The 17760-nt window shown below is 36.4% G+C and overlaps 3 protein-coding genes across 5 annotated transcripts in view; 2 read left to right on the plus strand and 1 right to left on the minus strand.

Annotated features, from left to right (window-relative positions):
- jarid2a (jumonji and AT-rich interaction domain containing 2a) overlaps nucleotides 1-6286 on the minus strand; it is a 51748-nt gene extending 45462 nt beyond the window's left edge. For all 3 annotated transcript variants that reach the window (XM_067408869.1, XM_067408858.1, XM_067408848.1), the window contains exon 1: nucleotides 5764-6286. In XM_067408869.1, the coding sequence (XP_067264970.1) occupies nucleotides 5764-5808 (45 nt within the window). In that variant the 5' untranslated portion in view covers nucleotides 5809-6286. The remainder of the gene's footprint in view (nucleotides 1-5763) is intronic.
- A 3751-nt stretch (nucleotides 6287-10037) lies between these two features.
- zgc:136493 (uncharacterized protein LOC692276 homolog) lies at nucleotides 10038-12703 on the plus strand. The gene is made up of 6 exons (XM_067395253.1): nucleotides 10038-10100; nucleotides 10206-10581; nucleotides 10672-10843; nucleotides 11736-11914; nucleotides 11991-12087; nucleotides 12224-12703. Exons 1-6 carry the CDS (start codon nucleotides 10041-10043, stop codon nucleotides 12375-12377), a joined length of 1038 nt encoding a protein of 345 aa, XP_067251354.1. The 5' UTR covers nucleotides 10038-10040; the 3' UTR covers nucleotides 12378-12703.
- A 672-nt stretch (nucleotides 12704-13375) lies between these two features.
- On the plus strand, nucleotides 13376-17079 carry pard6ga (par-6 family cell polarity regulator gamma a). The gene is made up of 3 exons (XM_067395266.1): nucleotides 13376-13441; nucleotides 13981-14203; nucleotides 16127-17079. The coding sequence occupies exons 1-3, from the start codon at nucleotides 13376-13378 to the stop codon at nucleotides 17077-17079; spliced, it is 1242 nt and encodes a 413-aa protein (XP_067251367.1).
- Nucleotides 17080-17760: the final 681 nt, after the last annotated feature.

A 17760-nucleotide genomic window follows, 5' to 3' on the forward strand; every position in this document is an offset into this window, starting at 1 on the left:
GGCTATAATTAGACCTAGAACTTCTTTTACATTCTTATTTCTTCTTTATTCTCTTAAATCCCTTTTAATTCTTGAATTATTTAATTTCTTTACATAAAAATACCCCCCTTGGACACCCCCCCCCCAGTGTTCAAGACATGGTTACGGCCTTGTCTACCACTAATGATTACTGGAATGCTTTAACCCTTTAAAAGCCATTTACATTTAAAAGTGCATGTCGGAGTGTGCATGCAAAAAAAATTAAGTTATCCATATCTCTATATTTATTTATAAACTTTATTTTTATTATCTGTTATCATTCATACTTTATATTGTTCTGAGGTCTAAATTCATTTATAGAACACTTTTTTTTAGTATATATATTTTTTTGTATTTTTAAAATATTATTATTTTTTTAGTATAGATTTATAATATTGGCCATTCATCAGTTCTTTGTACATAACATGAAAATAATTCTTTGCTTATTTGTTTCAGCCAGAATTTCAATACTGATGCAGAAGACAGAATACGGAAATCAGGAAATTTCAGGATAACGGAATACTTCTTCAAAAAAGCTGCTGATCTTTATGCTTGCACTGCAAATAAATGTTTTGGTGCCACACAATCTTCCCCGACTGTACAAACACAAAGGACTCAATGCTCAGGGGAGTTCCCACAAGCCTGACTGTAGCGCTGCATCCTAGAGGTTTGCTTATCAAGGACACTTTGTTTCCAGTGACAGCACCCTCTACACATTCACCTAGCTGTGAAGACAGATTGCTGCAGACAGAGCCAAGGAAGCACAGACCCACCCAATGACAATCCCCTTTCCTGCCATGACAACAGGAGAATGCCAGTGGCAAACCTGGCCGCTTTACCATATGCACTTCCCTCCCTCTCTTCCTATAGACATGAGCGGTGTTAAACAGTATGCTTGTACTGGGATGAATTCAAACTAATTTAAAACTCAATGAGCTACTACCATGCATGACGGTGGTATGAAGACTCTAGAGACAACAGACGCTGGAGTCACCTTGCACTGATTCTCAATACGCTAAACGCAGCAATATTTGCTCATCATCTAAGTTTTGCTGAAGCCTTTAAATATATCAAATTGCTATTTATGACATCTTTAGTATTATCTCTCAAGAAAACAAATTAAACAGCCATTAAATCAATAGATAAAAGCCAGACATGTTCCTTCATAAAAACATCTCTTGATAATGACATTGCAGTAATAATTGTACCCAGTTCGGCAAGCCCATTCGGATACAATATGTCTCCTTGGAGTTTGGGATGACGGCTTCAATTAGTGCACAGCTGGACATGTCTGAGATGGAGGGATGAAGCAGCCATTACAAGCTTCCTGCAGTTTTTACATCATCCTTTGTTTTATTTGAGAGTTGTAACACAGCCACAAAATTTCATTACACAGATAAAATGCAACGAGGCTTTACAGTAGTAGACGACGCAAGCAATATTAATCATTTTCCTTACTCATTTATCAGCTGAATATTATCCAGTGGTTTAACAGTGTTGACATTATAAAGATGGATGCCTCATATAAAATTATTCAATAAATTCTAATAAGAAATGAATGTAATAAAAATATGTAATATTTCATTATATGTAATAATAATAATATGTGATTAACTGATTATTAATTTAGCCATTACTCCAGTCTTCAGCATCACGATATGCTGTGCGTGTATGTGTGTGTGTCTCATAAGTACTTAAATTCATAAAAACATTCACTTGTAAGTGAACAAATGAGTCAGCATGTTTAGCGCTACATAAATCAATAACCTCCAACAGCATATCAATTCTGTTGTTACTATGTTAGATTACCAATTTGACCTTATTTAACACTATTTTACAGTGTCAGCGTTTCACATAATGCATGTTACTATAATTAATATAATAACAATCAGATCTACAAAATAATTACAGAGCAAGTTCATGTAGTTCATTAGTAGAATTCATTAATTATGTAAATACACAGTAAAATGAACATTGTAATATAAAGTGTTACTACGTATTTCCTTAGGCCCTATATTTCAAACCACATTAGCAATCATATATATCATATGAACAAAGACCAAAACTGCACTGAGACATAAAAAGCAATCCAGTCGCTGAAGTAAAACCAGACCGTGACGAATTAAAACCTCATTTTGTCTCTGTCAGTTACAGGGATGAGGAACAAATGTTTAAAAACGAGAATGATTTAAATCAGATAATAATCACCCTTATTTAGGATTACACATACAATTTTTGGCTTCTTATCAGTGACGATGCCCCACTAAACTAGTTATTCAAGATTTGCAATAAGAGTCAACATTTTTTAGATAAAAAAGTGAAAAAAAAGTGAACACCTGAAATGAATTAGTCTATCTAGTGTTTATCAATGTAGCGCTAACCTAAACAGGATAGCATGGGCTTTAGTTCTCCATTACTGTGTGAAGCAAACTGATGCCAAGGATGAGTCTGAAGGAGCTATCAAATATCTCTGACTGCTGAGGCCAAAGAAAATGTGTGGGACACAAGAGCTTCCAGTTTAGATGGCCATCTCTGGCATGTGAGGCAAGCCTGTGCTCACTGTAAACACAGAGCGATATATATCTGCCAATTTCTGCTCTGTTGTCACATTAAATAGATTTGTTTTCACATATGGTGCTTGGGAGAAAGCGTGAAACACGATTTCTTACAGCCTTCCTCATTTCCACAGCCTGTTCATTTACACTACACTTCAGTAATGTTACAATAATCCACAGTAATAATGTGTGTTGTAACCTCGCCTAATCCTGAATGGCATTGTGTAATATTCTTAAACAGAAAGAACGAGATCTGATCGCATAATGGGAACTGTCACAGAGTTACTGTGTAAATACAGCCTGGTTTACAATGGAAAGTGACATATCAATTCTGTTGCTGATTCATGCCGTCCTGATTAAAAATCTCTTGATCCCTGTGTAGATTTACTAACCGACCATATCCGGTTTGGCAAGAGAGGAGAAAGAATGTACAACATTCTCAGTTTCAATGTGCACAACATGCTATTTATATTCATAGCCTTGCGTTTTCAAAAACAGTCTAGGTTTTTAGCATGTTTACAGAATTACCTTCATATTGAACCCTAATGGATTTCAGTAAGCATGAAGTGTTAAAAGTGTGTTCGTGCTTGTGCCTTCACATGTCTAAACATCTAAGCGACAGCTGTATTTGATCCACTGGATTGCAATGAATTACAGCGAATACCAACTAAAGCCAAGGCAGAGAGCCCCATACAAAGAAGCGATCATCTTTAAACGGATCATTCCCAGCCTCATACAACCAAACTGGATGTTCAGAGCTTGTACTTCAAACCATGTGGCAATTAAACATCAATGTAAACAAAGACATCAGACCGCAACTGAATGAAATAGCAACCCTCTGAGAATAACCGAATTTTTTTGTACATACATTTCTTTTCTTTCTTTCTTTTTTGCTTGAATCTGCTTTTAAATCTAGAAATGCATCAAGATTTTGTCCTGCAGCCATTTTGTCCTGCAGTTTTCATATGGAGAAGATGCATTATAATGTTACCCAGATAAGGTTATATTCAAAGGGTAGACCAGTGGTTTCTAACCAGGGGTCCAGGGCACACTAGGGGGCCTCAGCAAGCTTCCAAGGGGGCCTCGAGGTTACTTAAATTATTCAAAACAAGGCAAAAGAAGCATTAAAATAGGCCAAAGCAACTAAAAATCATATTTCTTAATTTAAAGGTGCACTATGTAATATTTTCTGTCCGCTTGAGGTCTATTCAAAACAAAGGTGTAGCTTGATGACGCCAAGTTTAAGCACGGAATCTTGGGACATATGGTCTTCATCTCAACAGTCGGTGGAAAAGAATTGGGATAGGACTCTCGAACAAATCATGTACATGGATGCGATTATTAATGTTACTGTAGTATAAAGCAGAGCAGGACTGAGTGTTGTGGGAGCTGAACAAGGCCACTGGAGCGATTGCGCAACACACACCGCAGGCAGCATAACTTTTATTATTGTGCCACAGTCGCTGGCGCTGCTTCTGCTATTCAGGTCATGAGTATGAGGTAACGCAGCTCTGTTTATCATATTAGATACATTTGAGTGTGTTGAAAATGATGTTTATAGCGTTACTCTGTGCGTTTACTCGGCGGCTGCCGTGAGACACTTGTTGCACACTGCAGTAAACTAGATCGATTTTAGAATATCATATTAATAAATGTTGGGTGGCTTGTGTTGATAAATGGAATGCAATTCATTTTAAAACGTATTGTATGATGGAGAAAATGCTGAATTATTGTTACTAAAAATAAAGCTGCATCTGATATGCTATGTTAGCTACTTGAAAAAATTGTGTTTTTCTCTGAGGCATAGTAAAGTATGGTACTCGCAAAAAAAATCTAAAAAATTTGATTTAAACAATAAGACTAAACGTGTTGAGCTATATAATAATAATTAACTTTCTGTCTATAAATGTATCAAAACAGTTGTTCCATCGTCTTTGGTGTTTCCATGGTTTCTACAAAATAAAAACCGAGGAAAGCAAGGGAACGCGGGTATGACGCAATTGACAGGCGACTCCTCACACGTCCCGGAGACTTGGTTAAAATTGCAATTTTCTCACGATTTACAAATAGTTGCAAACATCTGGGATGTTGTAAGTACTCAAGTGACCAAAATATATAACACTGGCATAGTGGTTTTTGTATATTTTACTGCAAAATTATTACATATTGCACCTTTAACTCATCACTTCAGAAGCTGTTTTTCTTTGAAGAACCAGGATTCCCAATGTCTTGAAAAAACAGGATATATGAGGTAGCCTAATTTTAAAATAATTTCTCATCTATTCTTAAAAATACAAATCAAACAACAATTAATAATATTAATAGGTTAAAATTAATGCAAACCTATAAAATGGTGATGCTTATTTCTTTAAAATGTTCATTAAAATGGCATGTGGACCACATTTCACTACTATGAATTACGTTTATTTCAAGTAACATTTTTGTTAACAATCCTGGTCAGGATGAGGTTCACACAGATGATGGGCCAAAAAAAAAAAAAAAAAAAAACCCTCACTCACTCAGGGATTAGTTTGATCAATTAATAGACTGGACAAGACACATCTGATAAAGTGACAGCAGAATGGGTAGGAGGCACAGTTAACATATAGGCTATCTTAGCAATAAAGAGGTCAGTCTGCTTACACCATCTAACCAGTAGGAGGTCAGAGACCGGCTGTAAACTACCTCAGCCCTTACCACAATACAAGCATCTGCACACGATTTGACAAGCTAAGTTCTTGTGACATTGAAAAACCCACCTACACACAGACACTCTCACAGAATGATGACCGCAAACACACACACGACCACAAACTGACCACGCTAGTGTCGCGAGACGGTCGTTTACATCGACTGGAGCTACTATATGACAAAATTGCAAGTGGAAATCAACATAGCAACATGTCACAGACACCGGAAATGCGAAATCTAACAAGGTACACTTCAAAAGCCCAATGCATTATTTGGGTCAACAGCACGATTCACATCGGCCAGTCTGTCCGTAACCTCCAAATCAAACAGAAGATGGTTCATAGACTGGTGGTTTATAACATCTGACCTAATTCTGTCACCAGACCTGACGATAACATAACACAAGGGGACAACAGCGATGTGATTAATGCAAATTACAAGGCAGCTGCCACTGAATTCGATGGTCACGCAGCGAATTAAATGTCAAATTTGCACTTACAAATTTCTTTTGAATGATATTTCTCTTCGGCCTTTCCCTACTCATTTTGCCCTCCAGACTGAATTCATTAAAGGTCAGACGGCCACATCAATTCTGATTATTAAAAAAAAATCTTTTCGTTGTTGTAGCACGTGATTATTTAAATCCCTGGTAGCAAAATGTCGAGGTAGGCAGAGAATGTTGTATCCCGGTCAATCGGCGTAGCCTGTCTTCTTTTCACAGCTCAAGACGCGAAAGAAGTAAAAGAATCCAAATCTGAAGATCCATGGCGATTAAAAAGGGTCTGTGTAAAAAAACAAAGACAACATATCCACCGAAATGAGCCGGAGTAGCCAATCTTCCATTTGAAAGCTAAACGGCGTATTGTCAGGGCTCCCCGCACCACATTCTTGCAGTCAAAATAAAAGCCAGCTTCTGGCTTCCATTCTCGTAGGTTGTAATATGTCGTTTACTGTTACATTATGCGGGTGCAAAACAGTCAAACAGACCAATTTGAAAAATCTGGAGTTGGGTTTTGGCTGCCGCTGTGCTCCCTCATATTGTGTGAACTCAATGGCACCGATGTTAATGCGACCTAGTGGCGTCTTTCATAGGAGGCTCCGTCCTATCATTCACCCTCAGCACGTTTAGCGGTTCATTTGAAACAGGACACGAACCTTTTAGCATTTTTCTTAACTTCTTTTAGCTCTCTGAATAAATATCACGAAATATTTTCTGACTGAGTTATTGTTAGAAGGTGCAGAAAAACAAAGATGCATAAAAAAGACAAACAAAAAGGATATTGCTTTTCAGCCCGTATGGTTCCATGTGCAGACAAAATAAACAGTTTAAGAGTCCTTTACTTGTTATTAGAATTGTCATGAAGCTTAGGTGAGTCACACTATCATAAACAACATTAGAGCAATGTCACTAGATTGTAAACAATACATTTTTTTTAACAATAATCAGTTTCATGTGCCTTGGTTGAGATTTAAAATGCAATGACTGACAGATTGAAATTTGCTTGTAAGAAGTGTCACTTTAGTGTTACAAATGATTTCTAACCAGTAGCATTATTCACAAATTGTGAATAATGAACCTACAGAATATAAATTCCTTACAATTCCCATTAAAACCTATATGGTTTATGAGCACTTCCCCAATACATTTTTTCAAATAGGTAAATATCAGCAATTGCTAGAAACCCGCAGCCCAGAATGCATTGTACTATGCCAATGTTGGTGAAATCAAGGAGTCTTTAAGGATTATAGCAAACCCCTCTCTGTGATAATCCAGGGATTATTTCTAAAAATAAACCCTGATCAGCAATCCCAGTATATGGGGATAAAACTGATGGGGTATTTTTCCCTATTACAGTATGAAGTGTTATGAGTGTCATTCATTTGAATTAGACAACAGGGAGAACTGCTGTGAAAATCAAAGTAATGCATCGTATTCTGTTATATTTACATTTACGTAAATTCATTTAGAGGACACTTTTATACAAATATTATTTTGGTATATACACAGTCAAACCAAAAATTATTCAGACACTAGATATAATTAAATAGATATAACAAAATAAAGTAAACAGTGACATATTATACCCAAAAATTGTTCATACAGTGGACTACCAGTAAAATTACTAAAAATTTGGGACCAAATTATTCAGACACTTTGACCTGCCATGTTTTGCTTAAGTGTAATCTGACTTTTTTCTGACATAGTTTAACTCTGAGATCTTGTCATATTTTATTACCATTTTTTACAACTATATTGGATAAACTAATAATGAATGAAATGTTCAAGGTGTCTGAATAAATTTTGGTTTGACTGTATGTGTGTGTGTGTTTTACTTTTAAAAGTAATGCATTATACATCACCTTACTCCCTTAAAAAGTAACTAATTGAGTTATTTAGTTACTTTTTATGGAAAGTAATGTGACGTTACTTTCGCGTTACCTTTTCCTCACCTGGGCTAGGCTTGCTTGTTTGCTTTATAATAACAAAAAAACTTCAATTTTTGGCAAATGTACAGTGTGTTGTTTTAAAAGTATTTTAAAAGTTACTTTAAAAGTAATGTGTTACAAAAAAGTAATTTGATTACATAAATCGCATTACTTGTAAATGAATGCATTACCCCCCAACCATACATAATGCTTAGAAAACTGTATAGGCTGTTAATGAGTTTCAGTTTTGGCTGTATATTGTTTTTTCCATATCCCTTTCTTTGGTTTTAGAATCATATTTTCTTAACTAAATCTCTCTCTCTCTCTTTTTTTTTTTTGCTGAAAAAAGTGTAAGATGGGATCTTCCTGTGATTGTGAGTCTGAATATCTGCTGAAGTCTGTTCTTTGTCTTTCTATCAGGATGAACATTATCATTCAGCCTGAGCCTGAGGGCAGATAGGCCTCTTTAATTGGAACAGTGTTAAAAATAACCTCAAGAGGTATCAGGGGCATATCACAGCACAAGTGCCCATTTCATTGCACCAGAGACTTTTGGCCAGAGTTGTAAATGCCAAAGACAGGAAAAGTAAACTGCAAGAAGTTGGTAACGGTTTTGGTTAAATGATTAAACGACAAAGAACCACTAGAGAAAAAAAAATGTGTGTAAAAGATGCGTTATATATTTTAAAATGTCATACTTCTGGACTATCAAGTGAGATAGCTGTCATTAAATTCATGAGGATACACTGATATTCTCGAGCATATGGCTGATGGCTATTTAAATTTTCTTGTCCACTGAGTTCGAAAAAAGGAAAATTGTTCTACCCTTAGTTTTGTTAAATCACAGGCTGCAAAACAAGAGCCTGTCCCGTATTTTCTCTCATTTAGTTCTAAAAAATAGGGTTTTAAGTAGACTATGAATGCCAAAATAATGGGCCACCCTGCTGTCAGTGGAATCAGTTCATCACTTTAAAACATGCCTGTCCCTGGGGCAGAGTCAGAGATGTAGGCTAATTGTGAAGCACTAGACTTTGAAGAGAAGTGCTCAGCAGAAAAGATTTTTGGTTGATTGCCAAACCAAGCAAACTCTCAAGGAAGTAGTTTTTATTACAAAGAAAGGACACAATTCAAGTCTGCAGTGATTGTTCTGCTTTAGTAGATCCACATATGCTTGAAGGGGTTGGTCAGATGTTAAAGGAATGTTTTGAAATAACAAGGTATTACGAATGTCTAGTTTCTTTGGATGATTTATCGACTGTCATCAATAACTAATAGTTTGCCCTATACACACATATGAGAGGTTACTCAGATATGGACATTTAATGTGGCATATCTTCAAGTGTAGCAGATGGACTGGCGGTGTTCAGCATGAATCCACCGGGCATTATTGTATTACAGTAGCCGATCCTAAAATGCCTTGTAAATAAATTAACAATATTACGCACTTTATTTGTTGAGACAATACATAATAGCTCAGAAAGAAGTTTAGTTTCCTGTATAGTGGAAATGAAAACATATTTACTTTCTAGAGTTTCAGTATGCGGAAATATTTTGTTGTTGATAACGCTGAACCTCTACACATGGATTTTCGAACAGATGGAGGCCACGGGAAAGCTGGAGCTCTGCTGCAGCCATTAATAGCCATCTACTAACTGTTCTGGAATTAATGCAATGGCCCCCAGTACCGTCAACGCCTTTAACATATAATTTATGGCCTTCAAATTTTCATATTTTAGCAAATTCACCCTTCACATGGTTGGTTCATCATCAGCGCATTAGAGTTATAGTGTTTTGAAACTGCATTCTAAGAATTTGTGAATGAGAGAGAGAGATTTTGACTATATATATGATAAGATTTGATATTTATAGTGGGCTTGTTAATAAATCTAATATGAAACAGGCGTACAACAATAAACTTTAAACCAAAATACCATTGTTGACAAAGCGAAGCAGGGGTCCTTCATTAAAGTTTTTGTGAGCAAAGGAAATTATACAATTAATAGGAAATCAAATCTGGAAATAATATTGTGTACAAGTAAAAACACGCACCACATGTCCATCAAACAGCTACACATGAACTTAATCTTGTGACAGAAATGGGCCAGAGCTGATAAATTCGTTAAATGGGCTTTTAACGCCCCCTTCTGGTTATTTTTGTGTCTAGCAACTATTAAATCCCCCGATGATGAAACATGAAAACAGATGATTTTAAAAGGTTTAAGTAGGTTTCCCTTTTTGGCGATCGTCTATTTTTTTTAAACTGAGAGGCGGTACATAATAATGATTTACAGGATCCTACCTTTGGTCTTAATCGGTACTTGATTAACCATGTCTGGAATACAAAATACAATGTTGCACATGACAATCATCCGGGGAGCATTCAGACTGCGATCGATTGTCACACAAGTGGTGAGAAAGTATAATGTTTCATATAAGACTTTTAAAAATGAACGCGTTAGTCTGTAATTTTGTTTACATAGCCCAGTATGCTAGTGTTAGCTAATTTTCTCACAGGTTATGGAGAAACCTTGCATATTAGCTACAACACTTGGAGCACCTGGAGGCATCTACAAGTGTTTTGAACCTTGTATCGAGAAACACTTCACTATTATCCCATATGAGAGGTTTGTACAGAGGAAAGAAGACTTCGCTGACAAAATTCAGGCACTGTTTGTGTGGGGTGCAGCTCTTAAAGTTGACCAAAACCTGTTACAGTCTTTGCCTAACCTCAAAGCTGTTGTTAATGGTGGGGTAGGAGTAGACCACCTTGATATTCCTCTGATAAATAGCTTTGGAGTCAAAGTTACCAACACTCCTCATGTGGTGGATAACGCCACTGCAGATATTGGCATGAGTTTGATGTTGGCATCTGCAAGAAAGATTGTTGAGGGTGAGATGTGTAGTTTCCTTTTATATACTTAATTCCTGGTTTGTCATATTGTTCACTGAGTCTATTGGGATATTTTTTTTTTCTCTGCAGGGCACAATTTTTCCAAGTTCCGGGAATCTGATGATTTTCCAGAGTCTTCTCTGGGCACTGATGTTAGCGGGGCCACCCTGGGCATCATCGGCATGGGTAGAATAGGATACAAAATCGCCAAAAGAGCTCAAGGGTTTGAGATGAAAATCCTTTACCACAATAGGAATCGAAGGTGAATCTGTTGGACTTTGAAATGCTCCCTCTTTCACTAAATAATTTCTTACCAGCTTGAATAATTAGTAAGCTCAATTCTCTTTTTTCAAATGTCTGTTTCTGTCCATTTGAACATAAAGTGGTTAGTCATTGCTTTAAAACATTTTAAAAAGTCACTGATTTACACTACTGTGTTAAAGTTTGGGGTCAGTAAGGTTTCTTGTTTCAAAGATATTAATACTATTATTCAGCAAGGATGCATTACATTAATACAAAACATGACAGTGAATGCATTTATAACGTTACAAAATATTTCTTTTTCAAATAATTGTTTCTCTTTTGAACTTTATATTCATTAAAGAATCCTGAAAAAAAAATGATCACGGTGTTCACAAACATATTAAGCAGCACAACTGTTCTCAACATTGATAATAATAATACAAAAAATGCTTCTTGATAACCAAATCAGCTTATTAAAATAATTTCTGAAGGATCATGTGACACCAATGCCTGCTGCAACTTTTGATCTTAAACTGTGTTGCCCCACGGCATTAATTCCTCTCGATATAAAGTGTGAAATTACAATGGCGCCCTTCAGCTAGGTTACATATTTACTCTATGATTGGGAGAATATTTCATTATAATGCTTGTATATACAAGGCTTCATGATTTCACATTAGATTGCCTTAAATATGAGGTGCAAAACTCAGTTCCAGGTGGGCCACAGTCCTGCAGAGTTTAGTTCCAGCCCTCCTCCAAAACACATACCTGTAGTTTTCAAATAAGCCTGAAGAACTTGACTAGTTGGATCAAGTGCGTATAGTTAGAGTTGAAGCTAAAATTTTCAGGGCCCTCCAGGAACTGAGTTTTGCATCCCTTAAATATAATTTCACAGTGTTTTATATGCTCAGGCCTGAGAGTGAAGAAAGAGCAGTTGGGGCCACATATTGTGCAAGCATGAAGGAGCTGCTACAGAGGTCAGACTTTGTCATGGTGGTGGTCAATCTGTCCCCTCAGACGCACAAACTGATTGGTGCCAAAGAGTTTGCCATGATGAAACCCAATAGCACCCTTATCAACATCAGCAGAGGTAATGTAATAGGCTGGAACAAAGCAATCTAATTAAAGGGAAACAGTCTTGTTTGAAAACGACTTTTTTCTCATAGGCTTGGTAGTAGACCAAGATGCTTTAGTGGAAGCTCTCCAAAAGAAAATGATACGAGCTGCTGCTTTAGATGTTACGTATCCCGAACCATTGCCCAGGTTTGCTTTGCTTAGTACTCTTTCGTTTAATTGCACTTACTCAAGACCCAATATTTAGGATTGTAAAAATTGCAATGTTTTTTTCCTGCATTAAACACACCACTGTATAAATGATATGATTCTTTGTTATGTACAGGGATCATCCCCTGCTGGCCATCCCAAATGTCATTGTCCTGCCTCATGTAGGAACCCACACAAAGGAGACGTCTCAGATCATGGTGGAGAGGATGGTGACCAATGCCTTGGCCGCTCTAACTGGAGGCCAGATCCCTGATGAGGTCAAGGCATAGTGCCAGATCACAGAGCCATCTGTCCCTGTTTTGTTTTTAACCAGCAAAACATAGAAAATACTAATGGAGATGGAAATCATCATATTTTAAAACTAGACAGTACAATGTATAGTAGATGTGATTGTTTTGTGATTTGTGTGTGTGCATATGAGCCACCTTTTAAATGTTACATGGATACTTAATATGTTAATTCCACATAGAATATTAAATTGTTTGTTAAATTGAATAGCACAGTATAAAGTAATATATTTCCCTCCAACAAAGTCTGTCTCACAACTGTGATCATCCTGATGCGAAGAAATAATTACTCAAAAATAAACTTTGCAATAGTGTAACGTATGGTGTCTTTGCATACTTTTTTATTTTCAGAAGACTTATTTTATTGTTTCTTTTATATGCAGATTACATTTTAGGATATTATCCTAGCTTTCATGCTTTCATTTAGAGTCTCTCTATACAGTATATACAGTTCACACACACAAATATATACAGTCAAACCAAAATTTATTCAGACACCTTGAACATTTCATTCAATAATACAGTTTATTCACTATAGTTTTAAAAAATGGTAATAAAATATGACAAGATCTCAGAGTTAAACTGTGTCAGAAAAAATAATCTTAATTATGCTAACACTTAAGCAAAACATGGTCAGGTCAAAGTGTCTGAATAATTTTTGGTTCCATATTTTTATCAATTTTACTGGTAGTCCACTGTATGAAGAATTTTTGGGTATAATATGTCACTGTTTACTTTATTTTGCTATCCTCACATTCATGTCTGAATAATTTTTGGTTTGACTTTATTACATATATTTAGAATTGGACTACTTAGAATTGGAAATGATGCCGTTGTTTCCATGTTGTATCGTATTTTGCCAAGACATTCATCCTGCTTTACGCGTTTTCCGTGATGCGAACGTCGTATTTTGTCATGCTGAGCTAAACAAAACCTGAGTGGTTTTCGAATAGTGGGGCAGTTACCGCTCATCGGACACCATGAACCGGGCACTTCGAAAGTCTCAGTCTCTGCGCAGCTGTTCGGTCCTCGAGGTAAAAAGTAAAGTAAGTTGTCGAATAGGCTACTTTTATTCTGATAACTGATCTATATTCTGCATCTGTCAGTTATTATATTGCAATATAGTTTCTTTGATGTCGGCGATATGCTTTTCTTTCATGATATTTTATTGAAGTGCATTTTTGGAATTACTTATTCGTCATTCATATTTGAAATTCATTCAAAGAATTATTGTAACATATCTTACATGTATGTATCTCTGTGGTACGACGCTCTCTTTTTTTTTTTTAGTATTATTAGACTGAGGGGAAGTACCTTTGCAAACAAAGACTTAAACAATCCAAACCTACACAATATCCAGAAATGGCTCACTTCGAAAATATGTCCATTGTTTCAGCTGATTGAATACAGTCACAGGTCACTCACTGCTTCTGAAGCTCACAAAGATTTGTAAGATTACAAATCTTATATCAAAAATTAACTGGATTTTGTCCAGTAGAACATAAAAGAGAAACCCTGTATATTATGTGTTCAGTAGCCTACAGTGTTTTCATGCAATTTCATTCATGTGCTTTTCTCTCTACAGTTTGGTGCAGAATTCAGGAGGTTTTCCCTGGATCGTTGGGAGCCTGGCAGGTATAAAGACTTCTACAGGCTTATTGTGCGTTTGCATCACCTATGGCAAATGGATGTCCTAATCAGCTATGCGGATGTCCAAGGAGAGCTGTTGCCTATCAATAATGATGACAACTTTTGCAAAGCTTTGACCTCCACACAATCTTTACTGCGTATCTTCATTCAGCTACAAGGTACAGGAAGGGAAGAAGCTCATGATATATCTTTAATTTCCTTCATTCTCTGGTCCACCCATCTCACCTCACAACAAAAATAACATAATGTAATGTATGTAACAGGGCACTATTTTCCAAACACATAAGAAGGATATAAATTGTGTTTAGTTCTTATTGAAGATTTCTTTTCTGCATGTAGATAAGATATTTAATTCTATGGAAAACATAATTTTAAGACCTTAAGGCCTTCAATCAAGGCATTTTATTTAGTTTTCTTTTTGATCTTCTTGAAGAAGAAGGAATAGAAAAGGGAAGAAAAAGAAGGAATTTATCTAGTTGAGAATCATGTACTTGAGTATAATTGCCCTGTATTCCCATGTGGTGTGTTTGTTTGCCAGATAGATTATCTTTTTGCTTTCCGTTTTAGTTCATGTGATCTCTACCAGAGTTTTTAGAAGTTACAGAGTAATTTGGAAATAATTATGGTTATACATTTATGTAATAATATATATAAACAAATAGGAAGTATGATAAATACATAAATTAAAAAATATAGAAAATAATAAATAATGTAATAAAGTGCTAAATTTAGTGAAGAAAAAATGAATGATATTTTTCTTATAGGGAGATTATTAAATGATGTTTACTTCATCTGGACATTTGTTTGATTGATTACTGGACATTGAAAATTGATTACTTAAAAATAAAATAATTTTAAAAAATAAACAATAAAATAGAATTAAATAGATAAAAATAGATTTAAAGGTGCCCTAGATTCAAAAATTTAATTTACCTTGGCATAGTTGAATAACAAGAGTTCAGTACATGGAAATGACATACAGTGAGTCTCAAACACCATTGTTTCCTCCTTCTTGTGTAAATCTCATTTGTTTAAAAGACCTCAGAAGAACAGGCAAATCTCAACATTACACCGACTGTTATGTAGCAGTCGGGATCATTAATATGTATGACCCCAATATTTGCATATGCCAGCCCATGTTCAAGGCATTAGAAAAGGGCAGCCAGTATTAACATCTGGATCTGTGCACAGCTGAATCATCAGACTAGGTAAGCAAGCAAGGACAATAGCGAAAAATGGCAGATGGAGCGATAATAACTGACATGATCCATGATAACATGATATTTTTAGTGATATTTGTAAATTGTCTTTCTAAATGTTTCGTTAGCATGTTGCTAATGTACTGTTAAATGTGGTTAAAGTTACCATAGTTTCTTACTGTATTCACAGAGACAAGAGCCGTCGCTATTTTCACTTTTAAACATTTGCAGTCTGTATAATGCATAAACATATTCATTCTTTATAAATCTCTCCAGCAGTGTGTAATGTTAGCTTTAGCCATGGAGCACTATCAAACTCGTTCAGAATCAAATATAAACACCCAAATAAATACTATACTCACATGATCCGACGCATGCATGCAGCATGCATGACGAACATCTTGTAAAGATCCATTTGAGGGTTATATTAACTGTGTGAACTTTGTAAATGGGGGGGGGGGTTCAGGGAGTGCGTGATTTAAAGGGGCCGCAGCCTGAATCAGTGCATAGTTAATGATGCCCCAAAATAGGTAGTTAAAAAAATTAATTAAAAAAAATCTATGGGGTATTTTGAGCTGAAACTTCACAGACACATTCAGGGGACACCTTAGACTTATATTACATCTTGTAAAAACTGGTTCTAGGGCACCTTTCAATAAATAATACATCCAACAGTGCAGTACTATAGTGAGGTAATGTAATAGAACTAAATATTTTACACTTATTTATAATATTATTTTTCCACAGTATAAATTATGTCTTTATAAATGACGTTTCAGATCCATTCTGTGATCAGAAAGTTCTGATATAATCAGATCATCTGAGTCTGTGATTTCATAATTTTAGAACTTTACTCAACTTACATCCCACACTGTTTTACAGAGGAAGCTGATCAGGATAACGCAGGTGCTGATGATGCAACAAAGCGAAAGAAACCTGTCAGCCACAGAAAACCAACCTTTCAGATTAGCATGCCACAGAACTTCCGTCCTGTTTCTTCCATCATTGACGTGGACATCATACCAGAATGCCACCGAAGAGTGCGTCTGTATCGCCAGGGCTCGGACAGACCTCTGGGCTTTTACATTCGTGATGGTACTACAGTCAGGGTTACTCCTTACGGTCTGGAAAAGGTTCCAGGAATATTTATTTCCCGCATAGTACCTGGTGGACTGGCAGAGTGCACGGGACTGCTAGCCATTAATGATCAGGTCCTGGAAGTGAATGGTATTGATGTTATGGGGAAGACTTTGGATCAGGTAACCGACATGATGATTGCCAACAGCCACAACCTCATCATCACAGTGAAACCTGCAAACCAGCATAACAACATAAGGCGGAAAAGCTGCAGTTCCTCAAGCTCAGGACACTATTTTGATAGTATGGACTCTGTAAGCTACCCAGGGTTACCTATGATAATGAAAGCTTATGGTTTAGGTACTGGCTCTGAGAGCGAAGAGGATGCAGATGTGGTTTTCGAGAGCCCCATCAAACACCTGCCCCGGCAGTTTGGTGCTTCAACCGCCTCTCGTTCTTCTCAGCCACATGTTAATACTTCCTACAGGCCCCAAATTTCTGCCAGACGGCCCGACTCGCTCATTTCGGCAGCGTCCTATCACTCTCAGCCTTGCCTGACCTATACAGCTCACACTGACCACAGACTCCCTCTTCACAGGAATCTGAGAGCCAAGCAGCATTATGGGTTTAATCCGGCCATCAGACAGGAAAGCTACAGTACCCATGACATTCTAAACACGTGGCATGTGGATCTGAGTCGCCATTTACTGTTGCCCCAGGGGGCAATGGAGGAAGATGGAATTGTTGTGATTTTGTAAAAGATAAGCCTTCTGAAATGACACCACCCATTTTAAACTTTGAAATTACTTTGTGTACATAGAATTCTTTTGCATGTCATGTGCATGCATTACTTACAGGTCTTGCAAGTTTTTACTGATAGCTTTTAAGGTTACTATAGATTCTATATGTCAAAGTATAGTTTTTGTTATACATCATAAAAAATGTTTTAAAAAACGAATAATTCACCATAAAAATGAAAATTCTGTCATCTTAGACTCACCTTTATGTCTTTCCAAACCTGTATGATTTTCTTTCTTCTGTAGAACATAAAAGAAGATATTTTGAAAAATGTTGGTAACCAAATGTTTTGGTCATATTATGCAAAATTCACTTTAACATGGCGTTTGAACATAAATGTGTGTCAGCAGTGTTTACGCAACCACCCTATAATGGTAAAAAACCAATCACTCTTTTTTTTTTTTTTAAATCCCCATCAATCATAAGCAGTGTCTCAGAACAAGCCATTTGAGAATGTAGCTTTTGTGACATCACAAATGCATAGGCCCCGCCCACAACTGCTGACGGACTCTGCCCTATTAGCATAGACCCCGCCCTGGGTGAGCTGTACACAGTCTGCCATGTTTATCACCAAAGCATTTAACAGCAGCATTAAAGTAATAAATGTATTCTTATTAAAGATGTTACATGTGTTTTCTTTA

The sequence above is a fragment of the Chanodichthys erythropterus genome, chromosome 2 (genome assembly GCF_024489055.1).
Source record: "Chanodichthys erythropterus isolate Z2021 chromosome 2, ASM2448905v1, whole genome shotgun sequence".
Taxonomy (NCBI): domain Eukaryota; kingdom Metazoa; phylum Chordata; class Actinopteri; order Cypriniformes; family Xenocyprididae; genus Chanodichthys; species Chanodichthys erythropterus.

Bases quoted from the DNA above. Each gene is read 5' to 3' on its own strand.
- zgc:136493 (XM_067395253.1), top strand. From the start codon at position 10,041: ATGTTGCACATGACAATCATCCGGGGAGCATTCAGACTGCGATCGATT. The intron at 10,844-11,735 runs GTGAATCTGTTG...TTATATGCTCAG, and splicing joins TACCACAATAGGAATCGAAG to GCCTGAGAGTGAAGAAAGAG. The intron at 11,915-11,990 runs GTAATGTAATAG...TTTTTCTCATAG, and splicing joins CCTTATCAACATCAGCAGAG to GCTTGGTAGTAGACCAAGAT.
- pard6ga (XM_067395266.1), top strand. From the start codon at position 13,376: ATGAACCGGGCACTTCGAAAGTCTCAGTCTCTGCGCAGCTGTTCGGTC. The intron at 13,442-13,980 runs GTAAGTTGTCGA...TTCTCTCTACAG, and splicing joins TCCTCGAGGTAAAAAGTAAA to TTTGGTGCAGAATTCAGGAG. The intron at 14,204-16,126 runs GTACAGGAAGGG...ACTGTTTTACAG, and splicing joins TATCTTCATTCAGCTACAAG to AGGAAGCTGATCAGGATAAC.